This window comes from Bombyx mori, chromosome 27 (assembly GCF_030269925.1).
Source record: "Bombyx mori chromosome 27, ASM3026992v2".
Lineage (NCBI taxonomy): Eukaryota > Metazoa > Arthropoda > Insecta > Lepidoptera > Bombycidae > Bombyx > Bombyx mori.
In genome coordinates this window covers 7,225,146-7,247,520 of record NC_085133.1, presented here as the reverse complement: position 1 = coordinate 7,247,520, position 22,375 = coordinate 7,225,146, and the positions used below count along the sequence as shown (strand labels likewise).

The window sequence follows — 22,375 nt, the reverse complement described above, 5'->3', positions numbered from 1 at the left end:
CTGTCGATTTGTTCATTTCGTATTTTGATCTTTTTGATTTCTGACAGAACAATCTTTGTTTTTGCTGAATTTGTTTTGTTTTTTTTTTCTATTACGACTGACCTTATTAACTGAATACATTGAATATTTATTTATACTTACGATAGAACGTCTATACATACATACATTTAAGGCCGTCAGTGCAAAAGTGGCCTAAGCTTACCATAGATAGTATGAAGCTAATGAGGTTTGATTTTATTTTTACAATGCTTCATACACAAAAACAATACGCACAAAAATAATGTTTACAAACCCATCTATGGGTGAAACTAGGGATAGGCCGGTTTTGAATAAAAATTTATTATGTTTCAAATAAATTGCAATATTATGTATACTAGAGGTCCCGCAGTAGTCGAAATTCGACTATAATTAATTGGGATTGTAAGTTTGTACACTATTAGGATTGTATTTTATACTTCTTTAATCACAAATTTCGCCAAGACTACATTATAAAAAATATTAACAAAGACAAACAATATTTAATCTGTTCTCAATTTGACAACAGACGTCAAGAACAAAAGTTTGACAATAATATAGTATGCATGCGTGTGTGCGTCAAATACATGGTATGTAGTGTGTGTAATGTTTTCTTTATTGATTTATGTATTTTTTATGCATAATTTAAAAAAAATATTAGCATTGTGCACTTCCTCTCTATATTCTCTATAAGTGTGGAAAATTTCATACTCCTCCGTCCGCACAATTTTCGTAAAAAGGGATACAAAGTTTTTGCTTCACGTATTAATATATAGATTGCAATTAGTACAATAGCAATAAGTACGTATGTGAAAATTTATGGGTTAGGCCACTTTTGCGCTGACGACCTCATTTCTATGCGCTAATAAACACTTATTTACGGTAAAATCTACTTATCTAATCTATTCTATTAAGCAGAGTAATAATTAAAAAGCATTTGTAAACCGGAATGAATATAAAATCAATTCAAAAATATCTTTGATATTGATATTTTTCAGTAAAATTCATTTAACATTTCCAAATACACATAGATCCGAGTTTTTTTTTCTTCAAACCGCTTTGAAATCTCGCTACATAAGCAAATAAAATTATATCTATGTATGATAATATATATTCGAAATTCAGTTACCTTCTGATCCGCAGGAAGGCATTCGAATAATTACATATTAAATCAAGGTAATGTTTTAGGGTGAAGTAAAAAAAAAAAAATTAACGCATTTATTTTTAATAAAACATTTTTACGAAAGCTAAATATCTTTAATCTAACCATTTGTTTGGTATCTTCAAATGCAATCAATACTCTTCGAAAAAGGACCGATTCATCAATTGAAATGGGGTCAATAAGTGTTTAAAGAGCAAATACGTCTAAAGCAGCCATTGTGGACCATTGGCATATTATAGTGGAACAATACAGTTTATTAAACAGATTTTTATAATTTCTAAATAGCACATTTTTCATTTGCCTGTATGACAACGGTAACCATAAGCACTAACTACCATAATAAATCAATAAAAAAGACATTTACTATTTTGGGTTAAATTTTATCTACCGACGTCTAATAAAAACTTATTGAAATCATCTTGAACTTATTAAAATTATCTTATGTTTAAATTGACTTTGCATTCTACTGCACTAAATGAAGATATAAATGTTGTTCATAGGGCAACCCGTTCAACTTCTGAAGTAGTAGTAAGAGTGGTAAGAGGGGCGTAGCAAACTAACACATATGATATTGGCAACATAAGATACTAATAATCAAAAGAAATATAATTAAAACTGACGGATAAGAAAAAGACTAAGTCAAAGCGTGTTTTTTTTGAAACTCTATTCCATTAGAAACCGAATTGAATGATTCGAATAGAAAAAATAATCATGTCATCATCAATACAAGAAAGTGGGAAAAAATCATGATTAAGAGATGAAATTTCGGATACACTCAATAATAAATCTAATGGTTTGTCATGACAGACCTATTTAAATCGTTGAAGCAGTGCACAAGCTACCCACTGGCTTATAAACAGGATAAATTGCCTTATTGATTTTTAAATATCGGTAAACAATTCAATAATTAACTAATTCAGTCTCTGACTATTTATTATAAGGCTATTGCCGCAAATGTGTGAAGTCGTCGTGGCCTAAAGAATAAGACGTCCGGTGCATTCGTATCTAGCGATGTAACGGTGTTCGAATCCCGCAGACGGGCACCAATTTTTCTAATGAAATAAGTACTTAACAAATGTTCACGATTGACTTCCACGGTGAAGGAATAACATCGTGTAATAAAAATCAAGCCCGCAAAATTATAATTTGTGTAATTACTGGTAGTAGGACCTCTTGTGAGTCCGCACGGGTAGGTACCACCGCCCTGCCTATTTCTGCCGTGAAGCAGTAATGCATTTCGGTTTGAAGGGTGGGGCAGCCGTTGTAACTATACTAAAACTTTAGATCTCAAGCTCGGTGGCACATTCAAGTTGTAGATGTCTATGGGCTCCAGTAACCACTTAACATCAGGCGGGCTGTGAGCTCGTCCACCCATATAAGGAGCAGAAAAAAATTGTACTGCAAACACTTTAATCATATTTCTCATTACTGTCAGAACTGCATTCCCCAGCTGCAATATCAGTCTGAGTCCATCAAATTATGGCTTGCAAGGATAAGTGTCGGAACAAGCGAGATGAGGCCAGATAGACCTACGCAAAACATTTGTAGCGTTATTTCAATTGGTAGGTGTTGGTACGTACGATGAATTGAATCTAAGTTATAAATTTGATAGTACTCTCTGTCACAGAGCAGTCATGTTTAACCAACATTGTCTTATTACAAAATTTGATCTTAAAACGCAATGAAATAGAATTGAATTTGGGTATCTTTGACAACATAACACATTAACTGAAAGGTTCTCGTTAGGAACCTGATAAACAAATGTAAAACCAGCAACTGCTGTATTAACGTCACTTTTGACATTTGTATATTACTTATTGGCCTGAGGTTTATGGATTTTATTATGCGCGGATTATTGATTTCTTTTCCCTACTTGGTCTTTGGTAGCCTAAGGAACTATTCCAACTACTCACGGATCGGTAGGTGAGCTTACGGGCTCAACCTAAGAGAATTGCTAGCACTGACCCTAGCAAGAGCAATGCTTCGCTGAATTTACCATCGAAATAACGATCCACTGAGATGGTCCGGTGAGAAACTCTGTGGGTTGTGTCTATTAGAAGTAGATTTAACATATAGACCTTCTTAATCAGAAAGCCTCTAGAACAGAAAGCTATCAAAGACATTAAACTGTCGTGACCCGCTCTTAGCACAGACTATAAACCAAATATTCGTTAAGATACATTAACATACATAAATATACAAGTTATGCAAATGTCACTATACTGTGCACGAAACAGAAGTCTGTGTGTTCCTTAGAACACGCTTACAAATTCGTAAAAAAGCAATCACACAAAAAAAAAACAATTAAAATTATTGTTTTTAAGCTACACTGCGGTTCCGAAGATCTATCTCGTGATATCGGAGTCTGGAAACTTAAATAAGTTGATACTACAGTACACATACGTACAAAAAAAGAGTAATGTTTTTGAGCAAAACCAGCAAAAAAAAATAAACTTCAGCAAAACAAAAAAAAATAATAGCAAACGAATGAAAAAAAATTGAACAAAAAGACAGAATAGATATAGTAGTGTAACAGACGTCCACGTACCTCGCTTACTTTCATGTATATACCGCGGTTGTTCTGTCCGATGTCGAAGTAGAAATTCTTGTTGTCGACACGCAAATGTCGACCTTCGGGGAGCTCTCCTTTGAAGCTATTATCCCAAAAGAAGTTTCGTTATAATTATCAGGAACAAAAGGTATGTCTAGAAAATGAAATTCGATTATCCAAAATCTTGTTTGGATAATATGTATTTTTTAATATTTTTATTATTAGACTTTAAATGCTTTAACGTGGTCACTCCTGACGATAAAAACGCTCCATCGTATGGCATAATAAATAGTTCTTCTATTTACTGATGTTTGAAAAAAAAAAGCTTTGTGTGTTTCAAAACAACTTTATTAGTAACACTAAGATTTTTCAATTGCTGCGAAACAAAAATAATCAGTTCACAAATAGAGGGGAAAACTGTAGTTAATCTGTTTATGTTTTGTTTAAAAAAACTAGTTAGTTTTGCTGGTGGTAGGACCTCTTGTGAGTCCGCGCGGGTGGGTACCACCACCCTGCCTATTTATGCCGTGAAGCAGTAATGCGTTTCGGTTTGAAGGGTGGAGCAGCCGTTGTAACTATACATGAGACATTAGAACTTGTATCTCAAGGTGGATGGCGCATTTACGTTGTGGATGTCTATGGGCTCAAGTAACCAAAACAAAGTTATTGGTAATACTAAAGCTCGTCAATAAAAGGTTTTCAGAAAGAACTAGAAAATGTAACTGTCTTATTTATTATTATATAATAGCCCATTATATAAATCGGTTATTGAATTATCGGCTATTTGCTATAGCAAAAATGTTAGTATCGTCTTTGGAGGGAAGTTCCTCAATGTTTAAAGGCGAACGATATAATCACCCTTACCTCTATAATATCACCCTTTCTCGACGCGGGACCAGTTTTTGGACCTTACTTTGAGATCGAGTGAACCGCTCTGGAATTCTAAAGCTGAGAAGATCAGGCGAAAAACTTGTGGCTTGTGTTTATGGGACGAGGATGGCGACCGGTGCTTGAAGAGGCTAAAAGCGCGAACGAAACCGCGGGTAAGTGTTACTCACCCGCCATCATCAGTACCGAAGTCATCCAAGAGATCGGTCAGTGCGTCCCGAAACTCGATCATGCCCTGCGCCGGCAGCGCGATCTGACTGCGGGGCCCCCCGCGCGTTATGGTCTGGGAGACACGGAGGAACCGCCCGCGGGAGTTCTCCTTCAGATCCAAATAGTACCGACGGTTGTCCTGCGAACGGTCCAAACGTAAAGCTTGAGTCTCCAAATTTTAACGAGTTCGTCCACAACAACAGAATATTAAGTTTCCTTGAGATGTCTCATGCGAGGTTTGGACGTGGGTTGTTGAGGGACAGGAGGATTTTAGTCGGTCCGACATGCCCTGCCCGCTATTCCCAACAGAGGACGAAGTCCAGCGATTTCCTCCTGACCCAAAAAAAGGTTTCCTTTAGAAAGTAAAACAACTTCCCAACAGTAAAAAACAAAGAGTCAAAAATATCTTTACTTTCTACGTAAATGAAGTGGGGGCTATGAATTTTGTGTTATGCCAAACTATTTCACGCGGACAAAGTCGCGGGCAAAAGCTAGTATTAATAATAAGTGATATTAAGTATGAAATAGCATGTTCTAGGACAAGAAGATTTGTACGGCTTTACACAATTACACCTCACACTCCAAGGTATGTTAAGACATCAAAGAATTCCAATATCGCCCCCATTTGGGTATCAGGTCTGTCCACTAAACCTTTTTTTTATTGCCCTTGTAGGCGGACGAGCATACGGCTCACCTGATAGTGAGTGGTTACCGTCGCCCATGGACTTCAGCAATGCCAGGGGCAGAGCCAAGCCGCTGCCTACCGCTTAATACTCTCCACAAGCCTCGTTTGAAGAAGGACATGTCGTAGCGCTCGGGAAACACCGTGGAGGGGAGCTAATTTTTTAAAGTAGATCACCTTAAGCATCATTTCCGACTTGAGTTTTCCGTCATCGGGAACGTTGTCCGGATTGGGTGGTCCGAGTGACGAGTAAAAATCACTGAAACTGGACAGGTGGTCACGGAATTCGGCGGCTGTTGACATGGCGAGGAATATTTGACTGCGTCTCCCGTCCGCTCCAATCTAGACAAGAGCAAAAGCGAATTTGTTACCATTAATTGTATATGCAATTTCGAAAAGGGCACACGTCGCATACTTTATCAAATACGTTTTTTCATATTGTACATGTAGTTTTGAGGCTTACCTACACCCATTTTATAATAATTCCAGTAATTTTCAATTGCTAATTAACACTAAAATATATCTCAAAAGTTAATATTTTAAATTTTACACTGCTTTAAAAAATAATCAGTTTCTTTTTTCATTTCCTGAACATTTTACATTTTCAGAGATGTGCCCTTTTCGAAATTGCATATTCAATTGTATTGTGTGTCTAGCAAATCAGTTGTTCCAAGACCAGACTTAGCAGCTAACCATCCTAGCCCTAGCATCCTTTAAGCAAAGTCGTTCAACAGATACTGAAACTGGAATGAGTGAAATCGCTAGCTATGCCGCTGAAGATTCGCATGGAATTCTCATTTTAAATGTGATGAGGTATGAACTGAATTACTGTTATGAATGAAGACGTCTAGAGCCTTGCAAAATAAAATTAAACCTTAATACATTTCTCCCTGCATACGGAGACAACTTAATCGGGTATTATTTCATTATTCACCACGTGACAACTAATTTACGTTTTCGCTTTAACCAAACAATGAATTCCGGCGGTTTTATCGATGCATTACGTAACCGTTAGATGTTTATCTTGATCTTGTCATCGCTTATCGCTTCGCCTTTACGTAACGACTCGCGAAGGACGACGCATTGTATACAAATTAAACATTTACTTAATTAGACGGGGCATTTTCAATTTTGAAACACAAAAAAAAATTTAGTTTTATGTAGCACACGTTGGACAAAGTTATATTGCAATTTTTAGTTTCGTTTTATTATATTTAATCAACAATCGTGTAAAAACGGTGACGACATATCGTTACAAAAATTTGGCATATATACGAAAATCGAACCCGATATTCTGGCGCCAGGTACCTATGCCAGATCTTAATAAAATACTCATCGACTTTGTTTCGTTTGGAACTTACAAAACTAAAAACTAAGAGATCCTCTTTAATACGATGCGGTTAAACAGTGCCACTGACATTATCATAGTCGATGTCCACGGGCGACAGTCACTACTTACCCTAACGTAGCCGGTCCGGTCGTCTATCTTCGGTGGCATTAAAAACAAAACAAAAATCAAATTTCATTAGGATTTTTTCAAAGACCATGCATTTCTACAAGGACTAAATTTACAAAAACTTATTTTAGTTAAAACGCTATTCCAATAATCTGTCTTAGTTTCGTTTGAATAAAAACCAATCAAGCTATTTGGCATTTCAACTAAAATATGTTTGAGGTAACAATAACACTACTCTTTCTCTTCGAACGTCTCAATAAACAGAAATATACACAAATCCTCTTCGTTGAAGATCAGTAGTGAAATTTAGCAATATACTATTCAAGCGACTAGACTTTTGTTTATATCCATTCGTTTTCTCTAAATATATATTATGGATAACCTCATTCCATTGCCACGAACCATTGCCGAAGTCGTCGTAATTCTAAATTTCAGACAAGGACTCCTGATGCGATTAAAAATAGCACGCAATGCAACAGGATTAAAAAAAACAGCTGATGCGCGCGGGAACGTTTGCTATCTACCGCCTTCCCTAACCTTATAAGTGTTTATGTTTACGGCGGGAAATTAATATTGATAGCTTCTTAGTTATTTGCAGTCCACTTGTCGTGTCGCCTATATTGGTTCCCGACACCCGTAATCGGTGGAAATCCGAACCAAAGACCGTTGAATGTAAAACCTTTAACTTAAAGCTGTTTTCCGATTCATATTTTGTTATTATTATGTTTGTATACTTTACTTTTTATATACGAGTAGTATATTATTAGACTTAAATATTACTAGTTGCACCAAATTCATTAATCCTACAAAAGGTGTTTTTTTAAATTTACATCCTTTACATTCCATTTGAGATTACTTCTCGGAATTTTATTCTTTTTCTAGAAATATTTGTCGCTGTTTAATATTAAGTGAAAACAAGTTCTATTCTCTGTCACACAAGATACGAATTTCCTAGATGACTTTTGCTAATCATTTAATGTAACACAAAACCTACATTTCTCATTCGATACAAACGAGTTAATTAAGTGTTACGTTGCATAGCAACTGAACGGTCAACAGACTTATATGCAGTATCTATGTGTCAGCATTCAAGCAAATAATTCCTCTTTTTTATTATTATTTAATTTTCAAGAATTAATTTGGTGTTAATATTAATATCACATTTACTGTCCTATCCTTAGATGATAAGACGAATAGACGAAACGAATACTCCCAAAACCTAGTCGAAAAAGTTTATGTATTAGATTAAAATAATATTGAAATAGCAATTTCATGAGCAATGACATGAATATGTATGATGTGTGAGAAAGAAACTGCAGAAAAGGTACCGATAAAAATTCACAGTACCGGCCCAATAAAGAAAAGAGATATACATATGTCTGACCAATGCTATTTAAACTTTTACGCCATGAAGTCTATTAGATACGATTACTGGATATGCGAATATTACTTTTTAACTTTGATAATAAATATTTTCATTAAAATTCTATATTTAATAACCACTCTGGCGACTTCAAACAATTCCCATGTATTCTGGATGTAAACAGTAATGTATACTTAACGAATACAAAAACCATTAACAGGCTATTTTCTTTTTAAAAAAAACGAATCCATAAAGTAATTTCCCTGGATTATCAAGATGCTGGACTAGCGTTGCGACCAGTACACAGTTTTTAGGAGTCATTACTAAGGTTAATAAACAAGACTACTCAATACTTTGACATTAACGAATCCAATGATATTGCCTTACTTCGGCTACTTTAATGAATCTACCCCTCCTGTTCTGCTTTACGTCTAAGTAGAAACGTTTCGATTGGATCTGCAGCATCTTCGTCGCCAGCTCCTGCTCTTGTGGCTGTTGACCTGCGAACAATATTTCGAATGATATGTATTAAATAAATTATTTAATTTGAGATAAATAGTTTTCGAATGATCGTTTTAAAAAAGCGTCCTTTAAATAATAGGTAAAAGGGACAATTTATTCGTGGGATAATGTTGACTTTCTTACGTTATTTTAAAAGCTTATTATTATATTATGCAATAATTGCTGTGACGATTTATTAAGTCAAAAATCCAAAAATCTTGTTAACTTATAACATAAACATCCTTCGGTGAATACTGTACTTTTGTACTGGTGGTAGGACCTCTTGAGTATCCGCGCAGGTGGGTCCACCACCCCACCTATTTCTGCCGTAAAGCAGTAATGCGTTTCGGTTTGAAGGGCGGGGCAGCCGTTGTAACTATACCTTAGAACTTATATCTCAAGGTGGGTGGCGCATTTGCGTTGTAGATGTCTATGGGCTCCAGTAACCACTTAACATCAGGTGGGCTGTGAGCTCGTCCAAACATCTAAGCAATAAAAAAAAACTGTTTTTTTGTTGTTTTTTTCTACCTAATCTGGTAGTATTGAGACGCTATGCCAGCATAACCGAGCGAGTAGACTCATTCTGACGACGTTGCTAACACTAACAACCCTAGCAAGAGCAGTGCTTCGCAGAATCTACCACTAAATCGGAAACGCGACCCACTGAGAAGAACCGGCGAGAAACTCAGTGGGCTCAATTTACTCGCCGAGCCCTTCGTCGGAAGCGACGGGTTCGACGAGAACGATGACCGGTGCTTGAGGTACCTAAAAGCACCGCTGGGCGATCGGGAGGACCCGAAATTACGCGTAATTCTCGATTCATTGACACAACACGCGCAAGAATGCAATTTATTAGTAGACCAATCTGCACATTATCTAATCAGATCATCAGACTTTAGATACATTAATTAGTAACTCAGATATCTATGCTTGACCTAATTCTTTCAGGCATTTCTTCATAACAACGACACTACAGGACGCCAATAACCAAAAAAAAATTATAAAAGAAATGCAAGGGATCTTAACTGGACTTTAAACAATTATTCCAAAACAAATAGTTTTGGTTTGTGTAAAATTAATTTCTATCATATATAGGGCTAAATAAATGTAACTATTTGATAGACTTTGTTGTGTCAAAATACCAGCTATTTTTTCTTTGTGGTTTTTGTAGCTAAACTCCAAAACGGCTGAGACGATTTTGACAGGACATAATTATACTGGCAGACTGACAGATGTTATAAATACCATACATACAATATAAAGGTCATTAAAATTAAAAAAAAAGTCGATTCAAAAATATATTTTTTTATTGCTTAGATGGGTGGACGAGCTCACAGCCCACCTGGTGTTAAGTGGTTACTAAGTGGAGCCCATAGACATCTACAACGTAAATGCGCCACCCATCTTGAGATAAAAGTTTTAAGATCTCAAGTATAGTTACAACGGATGCCCTACCCTTCAAACCGAAACGCATTACTGCTTCACGGCTGAAATAGGCAGAGTGGTGGTACCTACCCGCGCGGATTCACAAGAGGTCCTACCACCAGTCAATCAAATAAGGAAGTATTTCATACTGTCTGTAATAATGTCAGTATTTGATATCAATAATTTACTGATTTCAAACACAGACAAGGTAAAGAGGAACCGGGTTGGTCACTAAATAAAATCTAATAATTGTAACGTTTTATACTCTCAAACTTACATCAATCGCAACTTACAATGTGTGGCTAATCGCGGTGTATAAATTGTCACAGTATCATAATTACATTTTGGCCTCATTTGACGTCTCACGAAGTTACGTTCGGCCGAGTTTTGCCAAATTTAGACGGATTTTGTATAAGATCTTTCCAATTATTTTCCTATATTATCGCTAAAATATTCCATATTTTATGTATTTGACCACAATTATCGATGGATTCAATTAGAATTGAAACCACTTTCCTTGCATTTCAAAACAAAAGCGTTCATTAGAAACATCTCCCGTGATTGTCTGGTTAAGAAAAAACCTTTTAAAATGATCTTATTTTGCCAGACTAACATTCATTTAGTCCTTAAGAATACGAGTACTTAGTTTCTATTTTATTGGTGTCTATTATCTTGTGCCTGTTTCACATAAAATAGGTACGTTTAGAAATCGTTGTGATCGATTATATTACAGACGGTCGTGGTCGGTTAACGCAACCCACCTTCACGCGTCAACGGTCACGAGTTTTCAAACGCACCTAACATTTATTTTGTGTATTTGAGATTTTTACGATCTAACGCTTCGAGATATTCCAATTTTTATTTATTTATTGCTTATGTGTGTGGACGAGCTCACAGCCCACCTGATGTTAAGTGGTTACCGGAGCCCATAGACATCTACAACGTGAATGCGCCACACACCTTGAGATATAAGTTCTAAAATCTCAATATAGTTACAACGGCTGCCCCACCCTTCAAACCGAAACGCATGACTGCTTCACGGCAGAAATAGGCGGGGTGGTGGTACGTACCCGTGCGGACTCACAAGAGGTCGGTGGGACCAGTAATTCAGATCTATTCGAAACATTAACGAAATCAAATAATATCAAACTTCATAGCTTCTTTTGTATCTAATGAAAGCTGTAGACGCTTACGGCTATTCGCAACGCTACTAATTAAACTGGCAATGTATCCCAATGTGTATGTAATAAAATGAAGCCCGCAGACACTCCCTAGTAGAGTTTTGGGTTAAAGAAGAAACCGCGTGTTTCAGTTTAAAAGGCAGGACGTGGACGGTATTAAAAATTACAATGGCATTCACAGAAACTCTTAGGAACACGACCGAGGGTACGAATATTTCTAACATAACACAACAATGACTTTTTGGCGGGAACGCGAGGAGTTAAGTTGTGTGATTTGTTTTATTTTGTCTGTTTAGTGTTCCTTCGGCTTTAAATGTGTAATAATGGTTGCTTATTAACTGTTTATTATCTGTGAAAGTGCACAAATGTGGGAAAATGAAACAAAGCCGCTGGACGTAACTTCTCGGGATCCTCCAAAAAGTCCACTGAAAAAATCTTAGTAAATCACCATTTTACTGAGATTAAATTTCATTCCATTTCATTACATTTAATTTCATCCCATTTGATTAATGTCTCAAATTAATAATCTTCATTTCATTTCACTCCATAATATCATACTAATACTAATACTAATATACTAATAATATTATAAAGAGGAAAAATTTGTTTGTTTGTTTGTTTCGAATAGGCTCCGAAACTACTGGACCGATTGGAAAAATTCTTTTTCTATTAGAAGCCGACATTGTCCCTGATGAACATAGGCTACATTTTTTTTATTTATTTTTTTTGGTTTCATGTGTGTTTTAATGTTTCCGAAGCGAAGCGAGGGCGGGTCGCTAGTTTTTCATAAAAATATGATCATAAATTAAAATAAGACATGACTTAAAGGTCTCAGTTACCAGGTCATAAAATCCCTTAAAAAAAAAATATAACACAACAATGATTGATATAATAATAATACGTGTGATACAATACGATTGATCTTCAAGGTTGCACAACAAACAAAGCATCGGGATCTCACATTTCACATTACCGAGATGCATGATGTCGTTAAAATAACGTCTATAAATTTCAAACGGTCATGTTTAGAAACTGGTTTTATAAACGTTATCTATATATAATACTAGCTGACCCGGCAAACATTGTTTTGTAAGATTTCTAGGGAATTTCTAGTGTAGAAAAAAAAACTAACTTATTGTAAGTGTGTAAGGATGTGGTAAATGAGCGAAAGAGGTATGTAGTGCTGTGAACGATGAGGGAATATATAATAAAAATAACAAAACCTCATTTCAAACCACATAATACCTCATTATAACAAACAAAAAAAAGTCCAAATAAAAAAAAATATGTTACGGGTGGACAACCCTAATCACTTAGGGGTATAAAAAATTGATAGTAGCTGATTCTCAGGCTTACTGAATATGCATTAAAAATTTCATGAGAATCGGTCAAGCGGTTTCGGAGGAGTATGGGAACGAACATTGTGACACGAGAATTTTATATATTAGATAAAGCGAAGTCTAGGCGTATTCTGAATTGAAATACAAAAATATATTACAATCTATTAATGAACACGCAAATTACGAATTGAATATTTCAAGAGGCACGTGATGAATGAGATAAAAAAAATATGAGAATGTTAAAAACGTATTTTCAGGTAAAAATATATTCCCAATTAGACGTGTTCCATTTGAGAAAAGCTCTCTTAAGAGGCTTACCTCGTCGCTACGCGGAAATAATCGTTTTTCCTATCCTGAACATCGAATGAAGGGTGTTTAGGTTATTTGATATTAGAAGAATAGCATAATATTATAATATAAAAGAAACAAATCGGTGTATTACTGTCAAGTAAACAACAAACATTTTTGTTTTGTTATTTTCTTGATCATACATGTTTGTTTTGACAACAGTATTTATAAAGGCATCTGACATCAAGTTATTGATAAAGTATAATATAATGAAAGCCGATAAAGTATCTCGATTTACTTCTTAGTTTTCTTAAGGGATCATTTAAAGGACTGGTGGTAGGACCTCTTGGGAGTCCGCGCGGGTAGGTACCACCACCTTACCTATTTCTGCCGTGAAGCAGTAATGCGTTTCGGTTTGAAGGGTGGAGCAGCAATTGTAACTATATTTGAGACTTTAGAACTTATATCTCAAGATGGGTGGCTTATTTACGTCGTAGATGTCTATGGGCTCCAGTAACCACTTAACACCAGGTGGGCTGTGAGCTCATCCACCCATCTAAGCAATAAAAAAAAATAAAAAGAAAATTCTCAGCTGGTGGGTTTTAAATCCGGCAGTAGATGCATTCGTAAAGCACCTGTTGAAGCTGTTAGATCACATTTGGGAGCGCTCGGGCAGCTGTTAGCAGCCCATCCTTTCCGACTGAATCCATGATCGCTCACCTGTCCAGGTAAAACTGGAAAGACAACCGGGCTACCGGTGGTTGTAGTCCCAGGTTACTGTTACATATGACCGTCAACACCAACACAATATAAATAAAAATGCTGATTAAGGCATTCCTGGATGCATCGCCTTTATATAAAGACGATTTATTAGTAAAAAGGTGACAGAACAGATTTGGCTTTTGTAGTGGACAACCCATTTAAGTTTTAAATTTTAATTTAAATAAACTCAGTGTCAGTGACAGTATCCTTTTTTTAAAAGTTCACCTGGACACATCCCGTAACAGTACCTTGTTAGTACATAGAGCCCTCACAAGTTGTCCAAAACCAATTAAAAATCAGAAGCCAAATCATCAGCAGTTAAATCTGACGTGAGCTAACATTAAAAGTACACCACCGCCAAAATTTTAACCCCAAAGCAAAACAATGAGAATCAACGTAGAATATTTTTCTTGAAATGACCTATCCTGATATCACAGTTTGAAAAGTAACTGAGCTAAAGATTAATGCGAATCGAGGGCGTAAATTTTCCAGAGAAAAATGTAGGACATGTCAATTATTCAAATGAAACATAAGGAAATCGTGTCGGTTGAGTTGAGCCGGGATTTCAATTTTGCAAATTGACGAGAAAGAAAAAATCTATTTTCAACGTTGCTAAGCCCTCGCCATCATCCTTTCGCGGTGCAAGTTCGAGAATATTCACGATCCATTTTTCTAATAAAATATTTAGTTTACGTAAAAGTGCTGGACTCTGTAGATATTTTTTTAGCATTTAAAATGTATTACTTACTATCTATTTATAATATAATGATTCCGAATTTTTATTTTTTTAAATGAACATAGAGCTTAATTATAAACTACCCGTACTCGCCCGCTGCGCTGCGCATTTAATATTAACATTATTTATTATTTATTCTCATTATTATTAGGGAGTCCAACATCATATAAATATTAGCCTATCCATTAAGTACATGTATTTTCTACATGGATACCAAGTTTCAAGTCAATCGGATGCATGGTTCAGTAGTTATAACGGAACATCCGTAAAAACCACTATAGATTTATATATTAGTATAGATAGATTTAAATAAATAGAATAGAAGGAAATCTTTTTACGATGATAAAATAATATATGATAACATGTAGTATCCTCTACATTTTACAGCCACCAGCGATATAGTAATGATTTTGAGTGACTGCTTTCCATGCGTTAGCATTTGATAGAATCTTTAGACCTAATTGCAATTCGTAGTCACGAACGATTTACATAAACCGTGAAACGGATCTACATTCACATAAAATTGTTGACCCGATGCCCCCTAACCTTTCTGAAACTCAAGGTCTTTAGTGCTAAAAGAATATATATAAATATAAATATTTACTAACAATCACGCCACGTTAACTGGTCCCGTGCTAAGTTCGTAAAGAACTTGTGTTACAAGTACCAGATAACTGAAATAAATATAATATTTTTATTATACACATACATATATTTAATATACACCCATAACCCTGGAGAGACATTTATATTTATCATACAAATATCTTCCCTTGGCGGGATTCGAACCCGCGACCCCCTTGTGTAGTGACCATGTCACTTACCACTACACCAGACGGCCGTTTGTTAAAAGAAATATCTACTCTCAATCGTGGCTACGCATGGTAAGGCATCTTGCAATTTCGCACTTATCATTACCACGATGCTGCCTATTTCTGCTACGTACCAAGGCACAAAAGCAGTTGCACTAATGACATTGGGACTTAGCCACTAAAGCTCGAAAGAGCTGCGGCGTCTGCGTACGTCGTACCTGTCAAGCTGAATAGAACGTTATCAAATCACTACATAGTATAAAACAAAGTCGCTTTCTCCGTCCCTATGTATGCTTAAATCCTTAAAACTGCGTAGCGGATTTTGATGCAGTTTTTTAATAGATAGAGTGATTGAAGAGGAAGGTTTTTATGTATAATAACATCCATTAAATAGTGGATCTCAGTGGGTCGCGTTTCCGATCCGGTGGTAGATTCTGCGAAGCACGGCTCTTGCTAGGGTTCGTGTTAGCAACGTCATCAGGTTTGAGCCCCGTGAGCTCACCTACAAACGTTAGGGTTACGCTGAAATAGCCTCTCAAGGCTCTCAGCTTGGTAGGAAAAAAAAAAATTTGTGGAGAAATCAAAAATAAATTACAGTTTCCGAAGTGAAGCGAGGGCCGGTCGCTAGTCAAATAATAAAAACAAGTTTCACATTCGGAGGCTTCCTCGAAAATCTCGTTCAAAATTTTTAGTTACAGCTAAAGCTTAAAACAGATGATAAAACCGAATTCACAGTATTTGTTCGAGGAGGCGGGCGGGCAGACGAACTAACCGCCCACGCGGTATTAAGCAGAAACTTCATTCTATTAATAGCTGCGGCTTGCCCACCGACATTGAGACATGAGGTCAGTCGATATAGGAATAACATCGTGTAATAAAAATACTACCAGCAAAATTATAATTTTCGTAATCACTGGTGGTAGAACCTCTTGTGAGTCCGCGCGGGTGGGTGCCACCGCCCTGCCTATTTCTGCCGTGAAGCAGTAATGCTTTTCAGTTTGAAGAGTGGGGCAGCCGTTGTAACTATACTTGAGACCTTAGAACTTATAATTATCTCAAGGTGGGTAGCGCATTTACGTTGTGGATGTCTATGGGCTCCGGTAACCACTTACACCAGGTGGGCTGTGAGCTCGACCACCCATCTAAGCAATAAAAAAAAGTTGAGGTGAGGTCAGAATTAAAGTTTTTGAGAATACATTTCCAAGACATTGGGGGGCAAGGCCATATTCGATCGTATAAACAAAACTTACCGGAGTCAAAATTGTTCCCTCCCGCGTCCATGCCTTGACCATGATATTCTGCAATCATAAAAAAAAAAACAAAGTGAGTTTACGTGCAACAGCTTAGATTCATAAACATCGACATTATCTAAAATAATGCAAAACAAACAAACGAACAGATAACTTAAAGCGAAAAATGATTCTGAAAATAATAATGAAAAAGTTTTCATACACCAATTGAATTGTTTTGTTAAACAACAAAACGGTGTGTATTGTTGAATTTATTGTTCAATCAAAATGAATAAATTATAAAAGAGCAGCCAAGAGCGCCCTTCATATTTCAGATGGATTTAGTCTGGGACGTTGACAGGGGCCTTTGAAGGTCCCTCCTTCCCTAGATTCCTTTTAGTTAGGAGCTGAGCTAATTTCGTCTGCACGATTTTGTACACTTGGTCGTCATAAAGTATTTGCTTTTGATTTCATATTCAAAGCATATTCGATTTAATATTTATAACTTGTAAATAATTTTGATCTTGGACTCCCCTCAGCCAGAATTGGCTTCAATATATGATGGCGGCCCATACAATAATGGTTTTTTTATTAAAACGTATAAGTACCACCACATTGCAACAAATTTTATCAAATATAAATTCATGACATAAAATTAGAATTTCATGATATATCAAGATTTATTATTGTTATTAAAAATACGGCAACAGATTTTTTTTGTTTAGGTAAATCCACCGAAAGTCAAGGAAAGCGGACAAAATTAATAATTGAGTAATTGACTACCGTACCATGCGGTCTGTGTGAATCCAGTCATCGGACTAATAAATCACCTTTGTTAAGATATTCGGAATATGGGTGTACTTTTTAATATCCCGTACGTGTCTTCCGTCACCCGAAATACTAGAGAAAGGATCGTCCGTTTTTTTGTATCTTTTTCGTGTCAATGAGTTTTCATTTTTTAGAACAAAATATTAGCTATATATACCCACCCAATGTGACACGTAACCTATTCCAATGCTCAGAGTTTTCTGAACGCTACTATTCATATACAGTTCAGATTAATTTAATGTAATCTACCGTACTATTTGGGTAATTACAAGTACATGATTTTTATCACGGCTTATCGTGCTTTTTTATTTTATTTTTATTGCATAGGTGTGTGGACGTCATCACAACCCACCTGGTGTAAAGTCGTTACCGGAACCCATAGACATCTACAGGCAGATATGAGTTCTAAGGTCTCAGTATAGTCACAACGGCTGCCCCGCCTTTCAAACCGAAACGCATTATTGCTTCACGGCAGAAATAGGCGAGGTGGTGGTACCTACGCGTGCGGACTCACAAGAGGTCATACCACCAGTAGTTTACTTATTAGAATATTTTAACTACAGCTTACGTATTGTACAGCAAACGTGTTATCACTATAAACCGAGACTAAGTTAAACCATAATTTTAACTTAGTATAACATGGTTCCATATTATTTAAAGGAACAACATCGCAAATACACCGTGCTTGGAATCACGAGGGAGTGTAATGCAAAATCTATTTCACCCCCCCCCCCCCCCCAACCCAGCGCCCCATCCCAGGTTCAGGTTCCTGCTAGATATCTAGGTGACCTAAATACGAAGTAAATTTTCAATGACGCATACACACACATACAAGGTTAAGCCTGCATAAGTAAGTGTACATTTTAATATCAAAAAACGAATTAGGTGTCATTTTTAGTTTTGTGAACGAAAAAAACTGTGAAAAAAATCTGAAATACTGAAATCTAAAAAAAAAGGTTACTTACTAGATACAACCCATAGAATTTCCTCGGACAATTTATTCACCCAAAAAACGATCCTTCCCATCTTTGTTTGTTATGTACATTTATTAAAATTAGTTTTCGCCCAATGATTAAAACTCGCGACCAAAAACAGACGCGATTCAGTTTCCTTTTGACTATTGCAAAATAAACCTTCAGATATTTTATTGTTAGAGCTAAAGTTAAATGGCTACAAAGAAAAAAGGCGATTGCAAAGTAAACCCTCAGATATTTTATTGTTAGAGCTAAAGTTAAATGGCTACAAAGAAAAAACATTGCTTGAGAGAGAAACGACTAAAAGAAACTTAAACAGAATTTGCCTATTTATTTATATATATAAATGCGTGGTTTATGAAACCCGTAAACAGAGTGTTGAAGCGCATGTAATAAAAAATCTATAACACCACCCGTCCCAGGTCTCAGGCTCCTAGATATCTGGGTGACCTAAATACGTACGTTCAGCTATTGCATACAACGCCTAGCCGCTACGAGTTTCTACCCGCATCCTGCATGCAATGTATGCATTTCATTAAAACGTACAACGATACGTTAAGCCATTAAATCCGGTACTGAAATAGTTAAAGAATTGATTTGGCACATTAACGGCAACAACGATTTAACAAGATTTTATTAATCAAGACAAAAACAAAAACATAGTTCTGTAATTCGGTAAATTCTAAACACGTTTCCGAATCATAAACGATTAATGGCACATACAAAGGAATACGCAACGTAAAGGCAATAAGGCTCAAGTTGCTTTTACTTAAAAATATTATACTTCATACCTTTCAAAACTTTTACAGCCAAAGACCAACATTTAAAGAAATCATCTTTTTAGTCTTTTGCAAAAGAGCATTGTCGTTATGTTCTGGGTCAATGTTAATAGTACTTAAGTAAATTTTACAAATAAAATATTTCAGTGTTTTTCTTTTTGTACTCACCAAACATTTCTTTAATTACAAATTGCAAACTATTAGTGACGTCACATTGAAAGCGAAACTTATTGACACATTTTGCGTCATCACATCCATCACATGAACATTATCTATTTTATCGAAACGTCAATTACGGTTAATATCTCAACGTGAACGCCTATTCGTTAGCATGACTAGGGACTATCATTGCCTAGTATATTCGGAACGACTTGATAATGCCTCCACGGCTACCCAAGAAATTTTATTACATCAAATTGAATTTCTGTTGATCCTAAAAATATCCAAGCGTCCTACTCCACTTTCCAATATCAAGGATTTCATATGGAATGCACTGTACCTTTCACCTTAAGAAAAGTCGTGAATAAATCGAAAAGAGTTGCAAAAACTACACAATAATAATGAAACAACTACGTTCACTGATTTCAATATTGATCGTTTTAGGTGCCAGACTGCAGTTGCGCTCTAGAATCCCGCGGCCACTCACATTTCATTTCAAACCAAACGGATTCACAACAATAACAACAACAACAACAAAAAAACAGTAAATAAATTCACAAATGGATGCCCAAAGCGGTACGGAATGCACACCTGGATTACCCAACAGCTTGCCGAATGAGTGCTGCACGCGCACTGATTACCAAGTGTACCGCTGCGATCAAAGTGTCAACTGTCATGCGCATTAATGCACCATGTTTACTCCGGGCTTTTTCGATTTTGAATGCAACGCTACCTTTTATAAGAATACTAGCGACCCGCCCTCGGAAACTGTAATTTATTATTGATTTCTCCACTATTTAATGGATGTTATTATACATATAAACCTTCCTATTCAATCTCTCTTAAAAAAAACCGCGTCAAAATCTGCTGCGTAGTTTTAAAGGTTTAAGCATACATAGGGATATAGGGACAGAGAAAGCGACTTTGTTTTATGCTATGTAGTGATTTTTACATTCAGCATACGTTTTCAGCGAGTTCAATTTTAATAGTCGCTTTCGCGAGATACCCGAGTAGACTTCTGTAACATAAACATTATCCAAAAAAATGCGTAACAAATAAAATCTAAACTGTGCTGATCGAGTGATCTTTCAACTGAGGAATTCTGGAAAAGCGCCAACGATTGATAGGGCGATGACCTTAAAAACGACATCGATTTTTTACGCTTAATATTTTAACTAAGTAGTTATGGTTTATGAATAGGTCGTATTGCGAAAGATTGCAAATTTTTCGTTCAATGTTGCATTATAAATGTGTACTCTGCAAGAGCCCTTTTCAAGTTAAGACAGTGCACCAACACTATAGAAACTTGCTATCACTATTTCTTAGTAGCACACGATTTGAGTTGTGTAGGGCTCATTATCAAATCAAGCTTTAATACGTCTATGAAAAGAAATAAAGACTTTAGCTACACTACAACTCAAAAATATGATTTATTTTTTAACTAAACTGACTATCACAGTAGAGATACCTACACATTTTCAGTAGATTGAAAGAGTCTTGTGTCCAATGGTGCATACAGAGAAAATTACGTATACATAGATGATATACTTATGTTAAATATCAGTTTTCTATATAGGTATTATTCTATATTGACTGGCCTATCTACCTGTTGATGATTCGGTTCGTACGTGGACCACACACTTTTATTATATGAGGTCGAAGTCTCAATACATGTCTCCTTCGGGGCAGAAATTGACAGGATAGCACTATACATTACGAAGTAAAAATTGAACGTAAACTTGCTACTAAATAATATAATTCATTAAATTACGCATTTCTTTGTATGTGCTATTAACCGATTATAAAAAACAGGTTTAGAAATTACCGATTTACCAAACTCTGTTTTGTTCTTGTTTAGATTATTAAAATCTTGTTAAATTATTGCCGTTAATGTGCTAATCCAACTTTAGGCTTTTGTATCGAAGTTTTAATTGAAATATTAATGGCTGCCTACCGCCAAAAACATATGACAGAATGGTAACAGCAAAATTATCTCAATATTTAACATAGTTTACCTTGTGTGAACAAGTGTTTCGAAATGAGGTCTAATACTTAAAATTTTGCATAATTTAGCAACGTAAATTAATTAATTCGTTGAGTAGACCTCGAGGATAATCCTTTTTATTTAATTCGGCGGCATGAAACTATTTTCTTTATTATTCTAGACGTATAGAACTGAGTAGCTGCCGAAGCCCGAAGACGACATAGTGTGAATGCCGTTACCCATCTTGAAACACCATCGACGTCGCCCAAAACACGTCATTACGGATCCTCCCAATCCACTAACGGTGCTTTTAGGTACCACAAGCACCGGTCACCATCCTCGTCGAGCCCGTCGCTTGCGACGAAGGGCTCGACGAATGAATTAACCCATAGACACAGCCCAATGAGTTTCTCGCCGGATTTTCTTAGTGGGTCGCGTTTCCGATCCGGAGGTAGCTTCTGCGAAGCACTGCTCTTGCTAGGGCTAGTGTTAGCATAATTCCGGTTTGAGCCCCGTCACCTACATGTTAAGGCGAAGCTGAAATTGCCTCTCAAGGAAAAAAAACACTAGATAGTGTCAGTTCCATTGTATAACACAACGGCGGTCCCACTCTATAAGCCGGAATGCATGACTGCTTGGCGCCAGAAATAGGAAAAGCACTCCCAGGTATCTGGATGTGCGAACTCGAATTTTGCCCCTCGATCATTATTAATCAATTTTGGTAATTCTGTGAAAACGTTTTCATATATATGTATAGGTAGCATATTTTATTGAAAACTAGCTGACCCGGCACACTTCGTAGAGCCTCAATCGATAAATAAAAGACCTAAACTTTTGTATAATATAAACTTAAAACAAACAAAAGGAATCCGTCCGTCGGGGGACACAGCAAAGGAAAAACAAAATTGTAATTTTTATTTAATTCCGAGCATTTTCATATTTATCTACCTTCTAAACCTTCTCTGGACTTCCACAAATAGTTCAAGATCAAAATTAGCCAAATAGGTCCAGCCGTTCTCGAGTTTTTAGCGAGACTAACGAACAGCAATT

The 22,375-nt window shown here is 36.2% G+C and overlaps 1 protein-coding gene across 4 annotated transcripts in view; it reads right to left on the bottom strand.

Annotated features, from left to right (window-relative positions):
* Nucleotides 1–22,375, bottom strand: part of LOC101735314 (transcriptional activator protein Pur-alpha) — a 34,045-nt gene that overhangs the window by 2,844 nt on the left and 8,826 nt on the right. For all 4 annotated transcript variants that reach the window (XM_062676591.1, XM_012697750.4, XM_062676593.1 and 1 more), the window contains 5 exons: nucleotides 16,623–16,670; nucleotides 8,715–8,827; nucleotides 5,686–5,850; nucleotides 4,787–4,965; nucleotides 3,726–3,831 (listed from right to left, as the gene is read on the bottom strand). In XM_062676591.1, the coding sequence (XP_062532575.1) occupies nucleotides 3,726–3,831; nucleotides 4,787–4,965; nucleotides 5,686–5,850; nucleotides 8,715–8,827; nucleotides 16,623–16,670 (611 nt within the window). The remainder of the gene's footprint in view (nucleotides 1–3,725; nucleotides 3,832–4,786; nucleotides 4,966–5,685; nucleotides 5,851–8,714; nucleotides 8,828–16,622; nucleotides 16,671–22,375) is intronic.